The sequence below is a fragment of the Equus quagga genome, chromosome 13, assembly GCF_021613505.1.
Source record: "Equus quagga isolate Etosha38 chromosome 13, UCLA_HA_Equagga_1.0, whole genome shotgun sequence".
Classification (NCBI taxonomy): Eukaryota; Metazoa; Chordata; class Mammalia; order Perissodactyla; family Equidae; genus Equus; species Equus quagga.
Window position 1 is genome coordinate 67675565 of NC_060279.1, and position 18894 is coordinate 67694458.

Sequence of the window (18894 nt, forward strand, 5' to 3'; positions counted from 1 at the left end):
CACTAAATTCTAACACCATCGATTGATTTTTGTGTGTTTCTGTATATAAATGACATCTCAGAGTTTTTTGTGTCTGCTACTTTTGTTCCTCGCTGTCTGTAAGATTCTTCCATACTAATGTGTGGAGTTGTAGTGCATTCATTTTCACTGCTCCAGTGTTTTATTACATACAGTACTACATATGTAACAATTATTCATCCATTCTACTCCTGATGAGCATTTGTAGTAATCAGTTTTTCACCTATTACAAACAGCACTGTTACATTTTTGTACTTGTCTTTAACAAAAGTATGTACTCATTTCTTTGGGTATATATCTAGAAGTGGAATTGCTGAGCCATAGGTTATATATGCATAACGAGCTTGAAGGATACTATCAAAATGTTTCTACCAATTTACACTCCCATCAGCAGTGTATGAGAGATCTGGTTACTTTATACCCTTTCCGATACTTGATATTGTCAGTCTTCGTAATTTTAGCTGTTGTAGTGGGTGCATACTGGTTACCACACTGTGGTTTATTTTATATTTCCCTGATACTAATGAAGTCTTTTTACATATTTATTGGCCATTTGGCTACCCTCTTTTGGAAAAAAAATCTTTTGCCCATTTTTCTGTTAGATTGTAGAAGTTATTTATATATCCTAGATATAAGTCCTTTTACAGATATATGTATTATGAATGTCTTTTCCAGTCTGTGGGTTGCCATTTCACTCTCTTAATACTGTCTTCTGATGAGCATAAGTTCTAAATTAAAATTCACCTGTTTTATTATTGATTTGCTGGAGAAATCTGGTCCTTTGTCCTGTAAAATGTCCTACATCCTCGACTGGACTGACTGCTTCCTCATGGTACTGCTTAACTTTCATTTACAGTAAAGTTACAGAGTTGTACGACCATCACCACAATCCAATTTTAAAACATTTCCATCACTCCAGAAAGACCCATCATGCCAATTTAGAATCATTTCACATTTGCAGCAGCAGTCCTAGGCAACTACTAATCTACTTTGTCTCTATATTTACCTTTTCTGGACATTTTATATAAGTGGAAATATCTACGCTGGCTTGTAATTTTCTTGTATTGCTTCTAGATTTTGAAGTACTCCTTACTCCTGGGTTTTATCCTTCACATATTCTTCTAAATATTAGAATGGTTTCACTTTTTACACTAGATCTCTGATTCACTTATAATATATACTGAATTACAGTATGAGGATTCTTGCAACTTTATTGTTTTCTAGTTAGCTATCCAGTTTTAACAATACTAATGCAAAAGTCTATCTTTTCTCCACTGATTTGAGACATTCCCTTTACAATATAGATTTTCATACTCATTTAAGACCTTTTTCTAGATGTTCCATTTGTAGAATGTCCTACATTTTAGATTTGAATGATTACATCTTTGAAGTCTTGTTCACCTTTTTCTTCTACTCCTGCCTATAAACTGTGCAAAATGGTTATCATATCCAGAGTCTTAAGTAGACTCAGAGTTTTTTGGGGCAGCAACAGTACTTCCTAGGTGGTGTGGACATTTCTGACTGCCACACATCAAGAGGCACACAGGGTCTGGTGGTTTTCCTTCTCTGAGATGCTAAGACTGATCAATGGATTCTGGCGGTATCAGCTTGGTCCTTCCATTACAAAGAATCCCACCAACCTTTCAACCTAATGGTTTTAGGATGCACTGATGATCTTTGCCTAAATACATCATTTCATTAGGAGTCATAAAATGATGATTTATTTTCTATCATTCCTGCTCCAATTATTGGCTGGAATTTTTCTATTTAAAAAAACTTCCTTGGGGGTGGGTGAGAGGGATGAAAAGGCAGAGAATAGAGAATTTTTAGGGCAGTGAAAATACTCTGTATGATATTATAATGATGGATATATGTCATTATACATTTGTCCAAACCCACAGAATGTACAACACCAAAAGTGAACACCAATGTAAACTATGGACTTCGGGTGATCGTGGTGTGTAACAAATGCACCATTCTGGTGAGTGATGCTGATGGGGAAGAGGCAATGCATGTGTGGGAACAGAGGATATATGGGAAATCTCTGAATCTTCCTCTCGATTTTGTTGTGAACTTTAAACTACTCTAAGAAAATGAAGTCTTAAAAAAACCCAGGGGCTGGCCCCGTGGCCAAGTGGTTAGGTTCGCGCACTCCACTGCAGGCGGCCCAGTGTTTCATTGGTTCGAATCCTGGGCGCGGACATGGCACTGCTCATCAAACCACGCTGAGGCAGCGTCCCACATGCCACAACTAGAAGGACCCACAACGAAGAATATACAACTATGTACTGGGGGGGCCTTGGGGAGAAAAAGGAATAAATAAAATCTTTATAAAAAAAAAAAACCTCAGGGGCCGGCCCCGTGGCCGAGTGGTTAAGTTCATGCTCTCTGCTTCGGCGGCCCAGGGTTTTGCTGGTTTGGATCCCAGGCATGGACATGGCACTGCTCATCAGGCCACATTGAGGCGGCATCCCACATGCAACAACTAGAAGGATTCACAACTAAAAAATGTACAACTGGGGCCGGCCCTGTGGCCGAGTGGTTAAGTTCGTGTGCTCCGCTTCTGCGGCCCAGGCTTAAACCTGTTCGAATCCTGGGCATGGACATGGCACCGCTCATCAAGCCATGCTGAGGCGGCATCCCACATGCCGCAACTAGAAGGACCCACAACTAAGAATATACAGGGGGCTTTGGGGAAAAAAAGGAAAACAAATCTCAAAAAAAAAAAAAAAAATCTGCGTTTAAAAAAAAAAGCACAACTATGTGCTGGGGGGATTTGGGGAGAAAAAGCCGAAAAAAAAAATTAAAAAAAAAAACAAACCCAAATCTCTTTCATCAACTATTTGGTTTTCCTGAATACAGTTCACACAGGAAAGGCAAGATAAATGCCTAATCCTTTATTTATCAGTTTTCAGAGTAATGAATTAGGGCCCTAATAACTTATGATGGTGATAAAAGAGGTTTTTAAAAAAGTGCATAATTATGAATTTATAGCTTTTCATAGATTTCATGTATTTCAATCTATTTCAATCCACAATCCAAGATATATTCATTATTCTTTTTAATGCTCAAATTGTCCCATCTTAGGCCACTAGGATTTCTTTCAAGGCTGCTCCTGGGCCTACTGACATAACTCTACGAAACTTAGATGGCTTCCCTGCTTTCTAGCACAACAAAATGCCCTAAAAACATTGTCTATTTCCTATCCCAGACCTGGAAAGCTATTTCTCCAAGAAGCCCTGGTTTTTTTTAGTGGGAAAAGACCACAATGTGGGGTATCAGGAGGTTTTTAATGTAAGCAGATCACTACATAAAGTTCATGTGCACAATACATAACATTATAGTAGGACTTAAAGAGTGGCAGACTGGACAGGGGGCTGAATTTACAAAGCTTTTCTTTTAAAGAATCAACTTTTTTCTCAGATATCTAAGAAAATAAAGGGGAATGTAAAATGCCATTACAAAGTGACTGACTCACTGGGTCACAAATCACATTAAATTGCAAGCTAGATCAAATCCTCTCTATATAATTATGGCCAGTGAAAGCTCTGTACTATAAGGCAGGAATCTATCAGATTGGGGGCGGGGGGTGGGGGGAGAGAAAATATCGAAACACAAATCTAGAGTTTCTAGCCTTCTGAAGTCTAAGCTTTCTGCCTGATAGCCTTGCGAATCCAAAACTGGACAAAATACACACCTTCTAAAACGACAGCTCCAGGTTCCTCCGCCAGGACAACAACCTCTTCATTCTCTGTGGAGCTGTCACTGTCAGAATCGGACCTACTTGATACCTGCAAGTCTGCAGAGACAGGATTCCTGGTCTCTGAATCATTAGAGGTAGCTGGCAAGTGAGGCTGGGTCCTGCTCACTTGAAAGTAAGCATCCAATGGTGCTCTTGACCTACATATGCAGAAAGACAACAGAATTATAGTACAATGGATCATCATCACAAGAATAATCCACAGGAAGAATTGGAATGTAAATCCTAGTAATTTCAACCCATCCCCAGGTTATTAAATGCTGCCTTTGAACACTGAAGCAGGAACAGCAGATTTAGGCAGATGCTGGCTGACCTGGACATTCTCTTTTCCACTCAATTATTAGCCCACACTGGAGCTTGACCCTTCTGTTAAAAGCTAATTCCACTTTACTGGCCTTTGGCAGTGTGTCGCTATCTTTTAACAGACATGACTCAGCAATTTGTTCGCTGTTACTAGAGAACTGAAAAGAGAAGATGGGCAAGAAGAAAAAGGACACTGTTGATCAACATGACCCTACGGGATTCTGCTGCTGCAGCTCCGGAGACAAGTCTTTCAGAGCATTGTATGAAGTCTGGCTTCAGTCATCATTGCTTCACTTCTTATTTTAAGATAATATTTTTTTCTTTCTTGCAGGGGAAGATTTGCCCTAAGCTAACATCTGTTGCCAATCTTCCTCCCCACCCCACCCCCGCCCACAAAGCCCCAGTATACAACAGCTGTGTATAGTTCTAAGTTCTTCTGGTTCTTCTCTGTCAGCCGCCGCCACAGCACGGCTACTGACAGACAAGCAGTATGGTTCCATGCCCAGGAACTGAATGCAGGCTGCCAAAGCAGACTGTGCCAAACTTTAACTGCTAGGCCATCAGGGCTGGCTCTTAAGATGCCATTTTTCTTTTCAAGTTTAAATAATGTCAGGTTAAGATTAAAAACAGTATAATATCAAAAAATAACTCAAAATAAGAAGAGCTGGGAGGAGACAACACTCCAATCTATTCTGGCTGGCTGAGTTTCAACCGTAACCACTACTATACCTCAGTTTCCCTCACTTCCAAGAGAACAAGCCATCCCCACTTATGGCACAGAATTAATGAAGTTTAATATTAAAAACCAAAAAGGTGTTCTGAACTTTAGATCATACTTCCTAGCTAATAATTACAAAGTATTACTGAAAGGTGGCCTACTTTAAGTTTTAATAACTATCTTTATGACATTAAGATACATTATTGTCCAGAAACATTGTCAGACACTGCTCACACAAAAAAATTTTGATTTTTCATAGTTTGGCTGCAATTTATGACAAATTAGGGCTTTTTATTAAAAAATTAATGATTGAATGGAACAAAATAAACACTATTTGGTATCTAATTCAGTAGATAAAAGATTTGCTCTTGTAAAGAAAAAAGAAACGTGAATGAATTGAAATGAGAAGTAGCAATCAAGTGCTTTTTTCTTTTTGAGTCACAATTTCTAAGTGTACAATTCAGTGGTTTTTAGCATAACCATAAGGTTGCAGAACCATCGCCACTATCTGATTCTGAAACACTTTCATCACACCTAAAAGGAACCTTGTATCCATTAGCAGTTACTCCTCCTTCTCCCTTTCCCCCAGTCTCTGGCAACCACTAATCTACTTTTTTGTCTCTATGGATTTGCCTACTGTGAACATTTCATAAGAAAGGAATTACATAATATGTGGTCTTTTGTTCTGGCTTCTTTCACAACTTGATATATACAGAGATCACATCATCTGCAAATAGCTATGGTTTTATTGCTTCCTTTCCAACTGGAAAGCCTTTTATTTCTTCTTCTTGCCTAACAGCTCTGGCTAAAATCGCCAGGATAATGGTGAATAGAAGTGGCAAAAGCACACCTCCTTGTCTTGTTCCTGATCTTAGGGGTAAAGCTTTCAGTCTCTGTCCATTAGGTATGATGCTGGTTGTGGGTTTTTCACTGATGCCCTTTATGAGGCTGAAGATTCCTTCCATTCCTATTCATCGTTGTTGTTATAATACGATTTTGTCAAATGCTTTTTCTGCATCTGAGATATTCATGTTTTCTCCCTTTATTGTATTAATATGTTGTATCTCATCACTTTTTATATGTTGAATCAACCTTGCTTTCCTGGAACAAATTCTATTTGGTTATGGCCTATAGTACTTTTTATATGTTGCCGGGTTTGGTTTGCTAGTATTTTGTTGAGAATTCTTGCTTCTATATTTATAAAGGATATTGGTCTATAGTTTTCTTGTGATGTCTTTGTATGGTTTTGGTATCAAGGTAACACTGGGCTTACAGAATCAGTTGGGAAATGTTCCCTCCTCTTCCATTTTTTGGAAGAGTTAATGAAGTACTGGTGTTATTTCATCTTTAGGCATTTGGTAGAATTCACCAGGGAAGCCACCTCGTTCTGGCCTCTTCTTTGTAGGAAGCGTTTTTAAATTACTAATCCAATCTCTACTTGTTATTGGTCTATTCAGATTTTCTTTCTCTTGACTGTGTAGCTTAAGACTTTCTAGAAATTTGTCAATTTCACCTAGGTTACCTAATTTCTTGGTATGAAACTGTCCACAGTATTCCCTTATAATATTGCTTTCCTCTGCAAGGCTCACAGTAATGTTCCCCCTTTCATCCCTGATTTTAATACTTTGAGTCTTCTCTTTAGTCAGTCTAGCCAGAAGTTTGTCAACTTGGTTGATCTTTTAAAAGAACCAACTTTTGGATTAGTTGATTTTCTCTCTTGCTTTTCAATTCTCTATTTCTGCTCTACTGGTCATTATTTCCTTCCTTCCTTCTGCTTGCTTTGGATTTTGTTTGCTTTTCTTTTTCTAAGGCTAGGTTATTGATTTGAGTACTTTCTTCTTTTTTAGTATACCCGTCAACAGTTATAAATTTCTCTCTAAGCATTACTTCAGCTGCATAAAAGTTTTGATATACTATGTTTTTTTTGTTTTGGAGGAAGATTAGCCCTGAGCTAACTACTGCCAATCTTCCTCTTTTTGCTGAGGAAGACTGGCCCTGAGGTAACATCCATGCCCATCTTCCTCTACTTTATACATGCAACGCCTACCATAGCATGGCTTTTGCCAAGTGGTGCCATGTCCACACCCAGGATCCGAACTGGAGAACCCCAGGTGGCCGAGAAGTGGAACGTGCAAACTTAACCACTGTGCCACCAGGCCGGCCCCTATGTTTTTCTTTTCATTCATCTCAAAGTACTTTTTAATTTTCCTTGGGATTTCTTCTCTGACCTATTGGATATTTAGGAATGAGTTGTGTAATTTCTACATATTTGTGAATTTCCCAAAACTCTTTCTGGTACTGATATCTGCTTTCATTCTATTGTGGTCAGAGAACATACTTTGTATCACTTCAATCCTTTATTGAGGTTTGTTTTACGGCCTACTACATGATCTGCCCTGGAAAATGTTCTATGTGCACTTGAGTAATAAGTATTCTTTTGTTGTTGACTGGAATGTTCTATAAATGTCTCTTAGGTCTAGCAGGTTTCTTTTTTCTTTTCTTTTCTTTCTTTTCGAGGAAGATTAGCCCTGAGCTAACATCTGCCACCAATCCTCCTCTTTTTGCTAAGGAAGACTGGCCCTGAGCTAACATCTGTGCCCACCTTCCTCTACTTTATATGTGGGACACCTGCGACAGTGTGGCCTGCCAAGCAGTGCCATGTGCGCACCCAGGATCTGAACTGGGAACCCCCGGGCCGCCGAGAAGCAGAATGTGCGAACTTAACCGCTGCGCCACTGGGCGGGCCTCAGGTCTAGTAGGTTTATAGTGTTGTTCCAGTCTTCTAGTTCCTCGTTAATCTTCCGTGTAGCTGCTCTACTCATCATCGAAAGTGGGGTACTGTTTTGTGCCAGTCTTAGCCTACTGGTAGTGAAGCTACCAGCTAGAAATGCCGAGGGGTCCCAGTGAGTCTCCCACAGACATCTTTCCTTTCCAAACCAATGTTATGACCAGATCGAACCTTGTGGTTCTTATTATGATTGCAAGACGCCCTTCAGCAATAACCATCAGAAAACTTGGAGAAAAAAACATTTATCACTTACAGGCCCTGGAGTGTACAAAGCACACCAGGGAGCATGTGGTGAGGTTGCAGGTAGAGAGGGAGAGTGAGCAAGCATGGGCCTAGGGTTCTACTTTTATTAGGGTTGAGGGTAGGGGTCTAGGGTTTCGCAGACTTGCTCTCTATTGGCAAATTTAAAACATAAGAGCGGGAATTTAAAGTGCAGGGGAGGGGGGCTGGCCCCGTGGCCGAGTGGTTAAGTTCGCGCGCTCCGCTGCAGGCGGCCCAGTGTTTCGTTAGTTCGAATCCTGGGCGCGGACATGGCACTGCTCATCAGACCACGGTGAGGCGGCGTCCCACATGCCACAACTAGAAGAACCCACAACGGAGAATACACAACTATGTACCGGGGGGCTTTGGGGAGAAAAAGGAAAAAATAAATAAATAAATAAATAAAGTGCAGGGGAAAAAAGAAAAAGAAAGGAAGAAAACCCAAGCAGCCCAAATGGCCAGTTACCTAAATCAACCGGGACCTCTAAAACAAGGGAGCCTCATGGTTGTGGTGGTGCTAGGCACTTATCTAGTTGTGTGGCTGGCAGTGTCTTTATTGGAGACAGCCTTCAGTGAAGCACATGCCTCTTCGCAGTGGATGCCTCAGCAATAAAAGCTTAAGTCAGGTACTTGCTCTACAAAAGAAGAGCCCCTGCCAGGACTTACACCACAGGTACTGACATTTACTATTATTGGTGAATTATCTATCTCTCACATCAATTCTGTCAGTTTTTGCTTCATCTATGTGGGGGCTCTGTTGTTAGGGGCATATGAGCTTATAATTGTTATGTTTTTTAGATGGATTGACCCTTTTATCGTTACAAAATGCCCCTCTTTGACTCCTAGAACAATTTTTGTCTTAAAGTCTATTTTGTCTGATATTAGCATAGCAACTCCAACTCTTGCGTGGTTACTGTTTACATGGTATATCTTGTTCCATCCTTTTACTTTCAACCTATTAGTGTCTTTGAATACTAAGTGTGTGTCTTGCAGACAGTATATAGATTTTTATAAATCCATTCTGTTGATCTATGCCTTTTGATTACAGCATTTAATCCATTTGCATTTAGCATAATTACCAATAAGGTCGGATTTATGTCTGCCATTTTGCTGTTTGTTTTCTATGTCTTAGGTCTTTTCTGTTCCTCTCTCTCCATCACTGCCTTCTTTTGTGTTAAATATTTTCTAGCATACCACTTTAATACTCTTGTCATTTCTTCTACGACGTATTTTTGAGTTATTTTCTTAGTGGTTGACCTCAGGATTACAATTAACACCTTAATTTACAATAATCTAGTTCAGAGTGATATCATCTTATTTCAACAGTAACAAAAACTTTACTCCTATATAGCGCCATTCTCTCTCCACTTTTGCTGTTGTCATATAAATTACATCTGATGATTATGTGCCCATCAACACAGATTTATAGTTATTTCTTTTCTTTCTTTCTTCTTTTTGAGGAAGATTAGCCCTGAGCTAACTACTGCCAGTCCTCCTCTTTTTGCTGAGGAAGACTGGCCTTGAGCTAACATCCGTGCCAATCTTCCTCTACTTTATATGTGGGACACCTACCACAGCATGGCATGCTAAGGGGTGCCATGTCTGCACCCGGGATCTGAACCGGCGAACCCCAGGCTGCCACAACAGAACGTGCACACTCAACCGCTGCACCACCAGGTCAGCCCCTATAGTTACTTATGCTGTTGTCTTCTAAATAATATAGGAGAAAAGGAGAATTATAAATAAGAAATATATATGTATTGTCTTTTATATTTACATATGTAGTTATCTTTGTGGTGCTCTTTGTTTCTTCATATGGATTCAATTTATGTCTGGTGTTAATTTCAGCCTGAAGAACACTCTTTAGTAACTCTTGTGGGACAGGATTCCTCTGAGGAAATGGTTTTTTTTAAAAAAATCCTGGGGCCGGCCCAGTGGCGCAGCGGTTAAGTTTGAACATTCTGCTTCTCCGCAGCCCAGAGTTTCCTGGTTCGGATCCCGGGTGTGGACATGGCACCGTTTGGCAAAAGCCATGCTGTGGTAGGCATCCCGAGTATAAAGTAGAGGAAGATGGGCATGGATGTTAGCTCAGGGTCAGTCTTCCTCAGCAAAAAGAGGAGGATTGGCAGTAGTTAGCTCAGGGCTAATCTTCCAAAAAAAAAAAAAAAAAAAATCCTGAAATGCCTTATTGCTCTTTCATTTTTTAAGGATAGTTTTGCTTGACAAAGAATTTAGTTGAGTTTTTTCTTTCAATACTTGGAATAGGTCATCCAACTGCCTTCTGACTTTCATGATGATGAGAAATCAGCTGTTAATTTTGGGTATCCTTTGTACACGATGAGTCACTTCTCTCTTGCTGATTTCAAGATTCTCTCTTTTCTTTAGCTTTGACAGTTTGATGTGTCTAGCTGTGGATGGATCTCTTTTGAGTTTATTCTACTTAAGAGTTTGTTGAGCTTTTGTAATGTTTTACATCAGATTTGGGAAGTATTTGGTCATTATTTCTTCAAATATTCTTTCTGCCCCTTTCTCTCGTCTCCTTCAGGGACTCCCATTATGCACATGTTGAAATATTTGATGATGTCCCACAGGTCTCTTGAGATTCTGTTCATCATTCTTCATTCTTTTTTCTTTCTATATCTAGATAGGATAATCTCAATTGACCTATCTTCAAATTTGCTTCTTGACTTTTCAAGTCAATTCTTTCTTTTGCTTGCTCAAATTTGTTGTTGGGTCCTCTAGTGATTTTTTTCACTTATTGTTCTTGTTTATGCCAGCATTTCTATTTTGTACATTGTATAATTTCAATCTCTTTATTGAAACTATTTGGTGACACATTATTTTACATTTTCCTTTAGTTCTCTGAATATATTCATTTATTTTAAAGATTGGTGGGGCTGGCCCTGTGGCCGAGTGGTTAAGTTTGCACGCTCTGCTTCGGCAGCCCAGGGTTTTGCCAGTTCGAATCCTGGGCACGGACATGGCATCACTCATTAAGCCACACTGAGGTGGCGTCCCACATGCCACAACTAGAAGGACCCACAACTAAAAATACACAACTATGTACCGGGGGGCTTTGGGAGAAAAAGGAAAAATAAAATCTTTAAAAAAAAAAAAAAGATTGGCACCTGAGCCAATCTTCTTTTTTTCCCCTGCTTTTTCTCCCCGAATCCCCCGGCTACATAGTTGCATATTCTAGTTGTGGGTCCTTCTATTTGTGGCATGTGGGACGCCACCTCAACGTGGCTTATGAGTGGCGCCACATCCGCACTCAGGATCGGAACCAGCAAAACCCTGGCCCTGCGGAGCAGAGCGGGTGAACCTAACCACTCGGCCACGGGGCCGGCCCTCTCTGAATATATTTAAATAGCAGAATTAAAGTCTGTCCAGTAAGTTACAGTTCCTTTTTCTCCCCTGTGTATGGGTCATACTTCCTTTGCACATCTTGTAATTCTTTTCTTGAAAACCGGACATTTCAAATAATACAGTAACTTTGGAAATCAAATTTCCCCCTTTCCATGGTTTGTTGTTGTGATTTCTTACAGTTGCTACTGTTTAGAGACTTTTCTTAAGTAATCCCTAAAGTTTGTTTAGTTAGCTTAGTGGTCAATTCCTAACTGGACAGAGATTTCCTTAAACACCTAGAACTAGCAAGTCTCCCAGTCTTTGCCGAGGGACTGTGTGTATGTGTTGGGGCATGCCTTCCATAATCAGCCAGCTAGGCGACAATTCTGCCTTGGCTTTCACTTCCTGCTTGTGCAGAGCCTCAAGGTCAGCCAGAGTTGAGAGCTTAGTCCTTCTTAGGTTTTTCCTGAGCATGGGCACAGCTGCACAAAGCCCTGGGCATACGTGTGGCCTTCTAGATTCCCAAAAATACATCAGAGCTTTTCGAAACTCCTATGAAGCCCTCATTCCCCAGCTTTGCCTTTTAAGCTTTTTGGTGAGTCTATTGTTTGCCCCAGGGGTTATCTACCGCCTCAGGCAGCTGTTGGGGAAAAGGCTTTAGTCTTTTTAGACTTGGCAAGCTCTAAGTCAGGGACAGTCTTGTGAGTGGGATCTTCTAGGAAACCACTAAACAGGTCAAAAAAAGAATTCTTGGGGGCTGGCCTGGTGGTGCAGTGGTTAAGTTCGCACATTCCACTTTGGCAGCCCAGGGTTCGCTGATTCAGATCCCAGGTGCGGACATGGCACCACTTGTCAAGCCATGCTGTGGCAGGCGTCCCACATATAAAGCAGAGGAAGATGGGCATGGATGTTAGCTCAGGGCCAGTCTTCTTCAGCAAAGAAAGAGGAGGATTGACAACACATGTTAGCTCAGGGCTAATCTTCCTCAAAAAAAAAAGGAGAATTCTTTGGGAATGAGGCTTTGAAAGAGCTCCAACCCCATTTTCCTCCCTCTAGTGTCTGCCAGGCCATTGGTTTTCACTGTGATTGCAGGCAGTTGGTTTTCAAGGTCACCAGGGAGTTGAAAAGGGGTAGGGAATAGGGAATGCCACAAAGCTCACTGTTCTTACTGAGATTCAGCTGTTTTTCTTTAATAATCACTCCCTGAATTGCTACAAGCATTTCGTAAATTTCCAGAGTCCTGAAAAAGTTGATTCTGTTAAATTTTGCCAGTTGTTTCATTGCGTTTATGGAGAGAATTTTCTGAAGTCCTGACTCTGCCATCTTCACTGATATCACTCAGGTTTTCTTTTTGAAAAAATGCTAAGCAGGTTTACCAACTTATTTTCGGGAACTGTGTGAACAGCAGCTTTCACTACCATGAGAATAAGTATAAGAACATAACAGCATTTCCAAAGAAAAAAAATTTTTTTTTTAAGATTTTATTTTTCCCTTTTTCTCCCCAAAGCCCCCCGGTGCATAGTTGTCTATTTTTAGTTTTGGGTCCTTCTAGTTGTGCACGTGGGATGCCACCTCAGCATGGCTTGATGAGTGGTGCCATGTCCAAGCCCAGGATCTGAACTGGTGAAACCCTGGGCCGCCGAAGCAGAGCGCACAAACTTAACCACTTGGCCCCAGAACCTTTTAATCAAATTAAACATATACTAAAGTTAGGCTAATAGTTGGGCTACTGACATGCATACCAATAGCATAGAAACCAGTAAAAAATTAAGTGATTAACTACTTTTTAAAAAATCACTCATGAATATTGCTTTTATATAGCAAAACAGGCATTTCCAAGGTCAGCTGGGGACACAGAAAAGGGGAGCTATGAAGAGTAACAGGAGGCAGTGCTAGGGTTTCTCAGCCTTGAAACCCAAGAAATCCTCCTCCTTCCCTGCACTTATCTTTGAATTAAATAATAGTATAGTAAGTACTCGCCTCCTGCTTACCCTCTGTCGTCCTAGGTTCCATAAGCTCCCTGAGAACATACCCTGATCTGTCCTGATCACCAGTGTATCTCCAGGGCAAAGTTCAGTCTCCCACATAATGGAGTGTTATAGACATTTGATGAATGAGTGATGACGCTGGCAGCCAGAATCAAGCAGCCTCAAACAAAGAAACAGGAAAGGAGTTTGTGACCTTGGCTGGGAAGCCTGTTGGGAAAAATACCTCACTACTCAGCTTTCCCCAACTTTGGCTTCTTGGTGGAGTCTGACGCAAAAGCTGCTCACCTGGCCCAGGTTCTCAACACCTGGCCAGTGAGTCTGTCAGGCGGAGTTAATGCCAAATACCATAATGAGAAATTCACCTCAAGAAATGCAGAAGGAGTAAAATCAGTCCTGAGAAAGCTCACACTTTCATGTGACTTTAGTGTGAAATCTGCTTACAACACAATATTTAGGGAAAAAAAAGTTTTAATACCACGTTTATCTGGCTCCGGAACCCATGTTCTGTCCACTGAACTGCTCAGTCCCTGGCCCTTTAGGTTTATTCCCTTTGCGGGGAGACACATGCAATTGTCAGTCAAATAACTTGACTGACATCTTTCAACATCTAAATTTTGCAACCTAGTCCCTGAGCACAGATTCTACATACATCAAGCAATTTTCTGACTGGAGTTTGGCTTTGTGTAAATATCTTCTGGGAAAATCATGCTGACCAGGCCAACAAGAGAATTTGGTTTCTATGGTGTTTCTATTTCTCTCTGTAAATTAGTAACTGGTTTACAAGTGTCACTCTCCCGTGAGTTGATTAAGACAAGTTAGCGCCCCCCACCATGAGCAATCAACTACCCCTGACAAGAGTGAGCGTATGAACAAGGCTGAGGACTACTGCAGAGGCCTCTTGGCAGCCACCAGCTCCTGGCGACACCATTCTCAATTCTCAACCCACTTACTCACTTCAAGGGGGTCCCCAAATTGCAATACAAGTTGCCTTCACCTATGACACAAATGTAAGAAATCTTATCTTGTCTTCATAATCCAAGGGAATGACATCCTAAAATAACAGAGTAACATGCATTTGCAAGTCCTGTCAACACAGAACTATGCACCCAGCTTCCTTGATGGGTCACACCCAGAAGTGACCAGACACTACAGAGCAGGAGCCACAGTAAGAGTAGGCCCTGAGACAGTAATCAGCAGGATCCATGGAAAAAAGATGCTGAATCCAGAATCAGAAGGCACAATCCCAATTCCAGAGTTACCCCAGTCGAATCACAAATTATCCCACTGGCTTTCTTATTTGTTAAATGTAGGTAGTAGATGGCTACCACTTTTTAGTATCATCTCGTTCTTTTCTCTTTTTTTTAAAGATCTTGTTTTTTTTCCTTTTTCTCCCCAAAGCCCCCCAGTACATAGTTGCATATTCTTCGTTGTGGGTCCTTCTAGTTGTGGCATGTGGGACGCCGCCTCAGCGTGGTCTGATGAGCAGTACCATGTCGGCGCCCAGGATTCGAACCAATGAAACACTGGGCTGCCTGCAGCGGAGCAAGTGAACTTAACCACTTGGCCACGGGGCCAGCCCCTCATTCTTTTCTTTTTTTGAGGAAGATTTCCCAGAGCTAACATCCGGTGCCAATCCTCCTCCTTTTGCTGAGGAAGAGCTAACATCCCTGCCCATCTTCCTCTACTTTATATGTGGGACGCCTGCCACAGCATGGCTTGATAAGCGATGCATAGGTCGGCACGTGGGATCCAAACCGGCGAACCCCCGGCTGGCCCCATCATCTCATTATTTTCATAGTGTTAGAAAACAAATGGATCTGACTGAAGCTTCCTTTACTTGCCTGTGTAGAAAACAAGTCAGATCCAGGTTCCAATCCCAGCTCTAACCTCCTCCGCACTGGGGCAGTGAGATCCTGAAGCAAGTACTCTCTCAGGGTCCAAGTTCCTTCACAGTAAAATGAAGAGGTTGAATTCAATCTCTTCAAACATTATGAAAACACTTAGAAGGCCAAATGTGAAATGAAGTATTTCAAATAAAGCAGGAGGAAGTTAAAAAACAGACAAGGCATAGACAATTGTTATTCTTCATAATCACCCTGTCAAGACTTGACAGCTAAGCCCTTTAAGAGGCAACTTCAAACCAAAAAACTATGAAAGAAAACTATTTTTGACTCTGTAACACATTCTCAGGTGAAGGCTGGAACATTTGCCACTTAGTCAGATAAGCTGTAAACTAAGTGACATCCTACTTTTCACAAGGCTTCTCTAAATCCAGCCTGCCTGTCTCCCAAGACCACTGCACCACTAAGTGGAGCGCCAACCAACAATGGATCTTGGGAGAGTGCAGCAGCCTTGCAAATTAAAAAACACTTTCTTGGGGCCGGCCCCGTCGCTGAGTGGTTAAGTTCGCACGCTCTGCTTCAGCGGCCCAGGGTTTCGCTGATTCAGATCCAGGGCGTGGACATGGCACCGCTCATCAGGCCATGCTGAGGTGGCATCCCACACGCCACAACTAGAAGGACTCACAACTAAGATACATAACTATGTACCGTGGAGGGGGGGTGCTTTGGGGAGAAAAAGCAGGAAAGAAAAAAAGATTGGCAACAGTTGTTAGCTCAGGTGCCAATCTTTAAAAAAAAAAAAGAAACACTTTCTTGATGTACAAGATACAAACGATGTAAAGAAGGGCCAGCCTCTACAGGAACTGTTGCCAACAAGCTACCACCTAGTCTTCAGAGCTACCAAGGTTAACACATTCCCTCACTACTTTGTGAAGTAAATGAGGCAAGCACTTTTATTTTCCTCTGACTCCGGCCCATCCTTAGCAGCACCGGGGGTATGACCAGAGCCTAAGGTTCACAATTCCCAATCTGGCACTAATCACACGAAATATACACATATTTACCTGGCACTGTCTGTCCTCTGAGACCCTCCGACTCGTGTCCTGTGTGAAGCAGACCTCCTCCTCCTCGCTCTTATTGGCCCCACACCACTGTCTGAGGGTGGTCTTAGGAATTGCAGCATGCCATGAAGCCTCTGCAGCCCGCTGATGAAGCTGTTCACTGAATTCAACGAAGACACTCCAAGGGTACGGTTAGCACCAGATTCCTGTGTATGTTCCTCTGAAGGTCCTGGGTTGACGTTCTCCACACTCCCTTCTCCCAAGAGCTCCACTTCCTCTGTCAGGTCAATGGACACCTGTGGAGCAGGCTGGAGCAGGGGTGGTCCCCTTTGGCTGCTGACCACATCAGCAGGTGCAGGCTGAAGCAGGAGTGGCCCTCCTTGGCTGCTAACCACTTGAGCAGGAGCAGGCTGAAGCAGGAGTGGCCCTCCTTGGCTGCTGACCACTTGAGCAGGAGCAGGCCGAAGCAGGAGTGGCCCTCCTTGGCTGCTGACCACTTGAGCAGGAGCAGGCCGAAGCAGGAGTGGCCCTCCTTGGCTGCTGACCACCTGAACAGGAGCAGGCCGAAGCAGCAGTGGCCCTCCTTGGCTGCTGACCACCTGAACAGGAGCAGGCCGAAGCAGCAGTGGCCCTCCTTGGCTGCTGACCACCTGAGCAGGAGCAGGCTGAAGCAGGAGTGGAGCTCCTTGGCTGACCACCTGAGCCGGAGCAGGCTGAAGCAGGAGTGGCCCTCCTTGGCTGCTGACCACTTGAGCAGGAGCAGGCTGATCTGCAGCATGATGATCTAACTGCACGTGAAGATCATATTCCATTGCTTCATGAGCCATTACTGGGAAAGCAATAGTTGTAAAATGTATTAGCAAAATAAAAAACATACGATGTAGCTGAGATAATCATATCTAGTCTTGTAGAATTTGTTTAAAATCATTCTTGGCAAAACTGAGAAGCGTAAAGAGAAGATTTTAGTTACTTAAAGTCAGAGTGTTTTGGTAATCATCAACTTTTTCCTCCATAACAAGCGCTTATAAGCAGTTTTCCAGTTCCACCCTTGAAAACATGAAGTCATGTGATCATACCACTGTCTTCTACAATAGAAAGATCTATAAAATATGGAGATTGAACTATTCTCCCAGACCTCTTGCAGTTCTTTGTCGCAACCTGAATATGGACATTTACCAAAACAAATGCATAAAATGCTGTATTTAATTCTAGTAGGCAACATTCATCCTTCATGGCACCAAGTTACAAAGCATAAACAAAGGACATGTTTACACTTGCAAAATTAACTTGATTACTAACTCAAAATGGAAGTTTACCTAATTTCTCCAAAAAGGCTGAGTAACCTTTATTTACCCGATTCTTTTCATTATCTTTGTTTCCCATCTCTAATTCCACTTGTCAGTCTAGTCAACAAATACTTATCAATCACCTGTTATGTCTCTTTCATTATGTTTTCCATTTCTAACTGCATTACATCAGTCTATTCAAGAAATACTTATGAAGCACCTGTTATGCAGTCAGACACCCCAGAGGCAAAGACAAATCTCATATAAGAGTTTACAATCTATGGGGGCCGGCCCCACGGCCGAGTGGTTAAGTTCACACACTCTGCTTTGTGAGCCCAGGTTTGGTTCCTAGGTGTGGACCTACACCACTTGTCTGTCAGTGGCCATCCTGTGGCAGCAGCGGCTCATATACAAAAAGAAGATTGGCAACAGATGTTAGCTCACAGTGAATCTTGCTAAGCAAAAAAAAAAAAAAAAAAAAGCTGATCATATGAAGAGCCAAGAAAGTTTCAGAAGGAAATCAGTAGGCAGGGTCCCTGGTGAGCATGGATTTGGTGCTTTTGAGAAGAAATCACTGTAAGGAAGAGCAGATAGTATGGGATGAGTTGATGAGGCAGGATGCTATCACTAAAGGCCTCAAGGGCCTTGGTAAGGGCCTTCTCTGTTAGGAATGGACTGTAGGGGGAGCAGAGTGCAAGCAAGGTGACCAGTTTATAGGCTACTGTGGAAGTGTAAATTAGTGGTCAGAGGCTTGACAGCAGTGGAGATAGAAAGGAGTAGACAGCTTTAAGAATCCTCAGCATAGTCACGTTACTTAAAATCATGGGATAGATTAAACTACCTAAGAAGGAATAGAGATAGAAGACAAGTGGGCCAAAGACTAAAACCAGAGAGACTAACATTAAAATGACAGGAGTTATAGGAAGAGAAGCCAGTAAGGAAGACTACAAGTAGGAGGAAACCTAGAGGAGTATGGTGTCTCGGGAGAATGTTTCAAGGAAGGAATGCTCAAGTGTGTCAAGTGCTACCTGGGGAAGAATGGCCACTAGACTCAGCAACACGGAGATGACAGCCAATCCAGAAAAGAGTAATCTCCCGTAAGTGATGGGGTCAGAGGCCAGACTGGAGTGGGCAGAGTAAATGGAGGGAATTCCAATATACATGGTGGATAAAGCAAAGTATCCTTCTCTTTCTAGTCATCCCTGAAAACCCATGAACATAACAACAGGCATTAAAAAAAGGATAAACCACAAGGACAAAGCATATGCAAACAGGATATAAGATATGCAAATCAGTTCTTTGAGGCCATAGAGGAGACTGATGACTGGCAATTACTTAGTAGAGCTGAAAAGATGAAACAACAGCCTGGAAAGAGGGAAATGTGTGCTATTGGTTTCCCACTAAGGGAAGTGTAGAAACCAGGTACCACAGAAGGCAGCATTGAAAGATGGAGCTGCAAAGGAGGGCCGGTTGAAAGCCTGTAAAAGCAATCAGCCTGTCTCCCACTCAAACAACAAAAAGCCAG

General features: G+C 42.0%; 1 protein-coding gene across 2 annotated transcripts in view; it reads right to left on the minus strand.

Annotated features, from left to right (window-relative positions):
* The window catches only part of RFWD3 (ring finger and WD repeat domain 3), a 40337-nt gene that overhangs the window by 19003 nt on the left and 2440 nt on the right, over positions 1-18894 (minus strand). For both annotated transcript variants that reach the window (XM_046682803.1, XM_046682802.1), the window contains exons 2-3: positions 16087-16912; positions 3716-3918 (exon numbers count right to left, since the gene is read on the minus strand). In XM_046682803.1, the coding sequence (XP_046538759.1) occupies positions 3716-3918; positions 16087-16910 (1027 nt within the window). In that variant the 5' untranslated portion in view covers positions 16911-16912. The remainder of the gene's footprint in view (positions 1-3715; positions 3919-16086; positions 16913-18894) is intronic.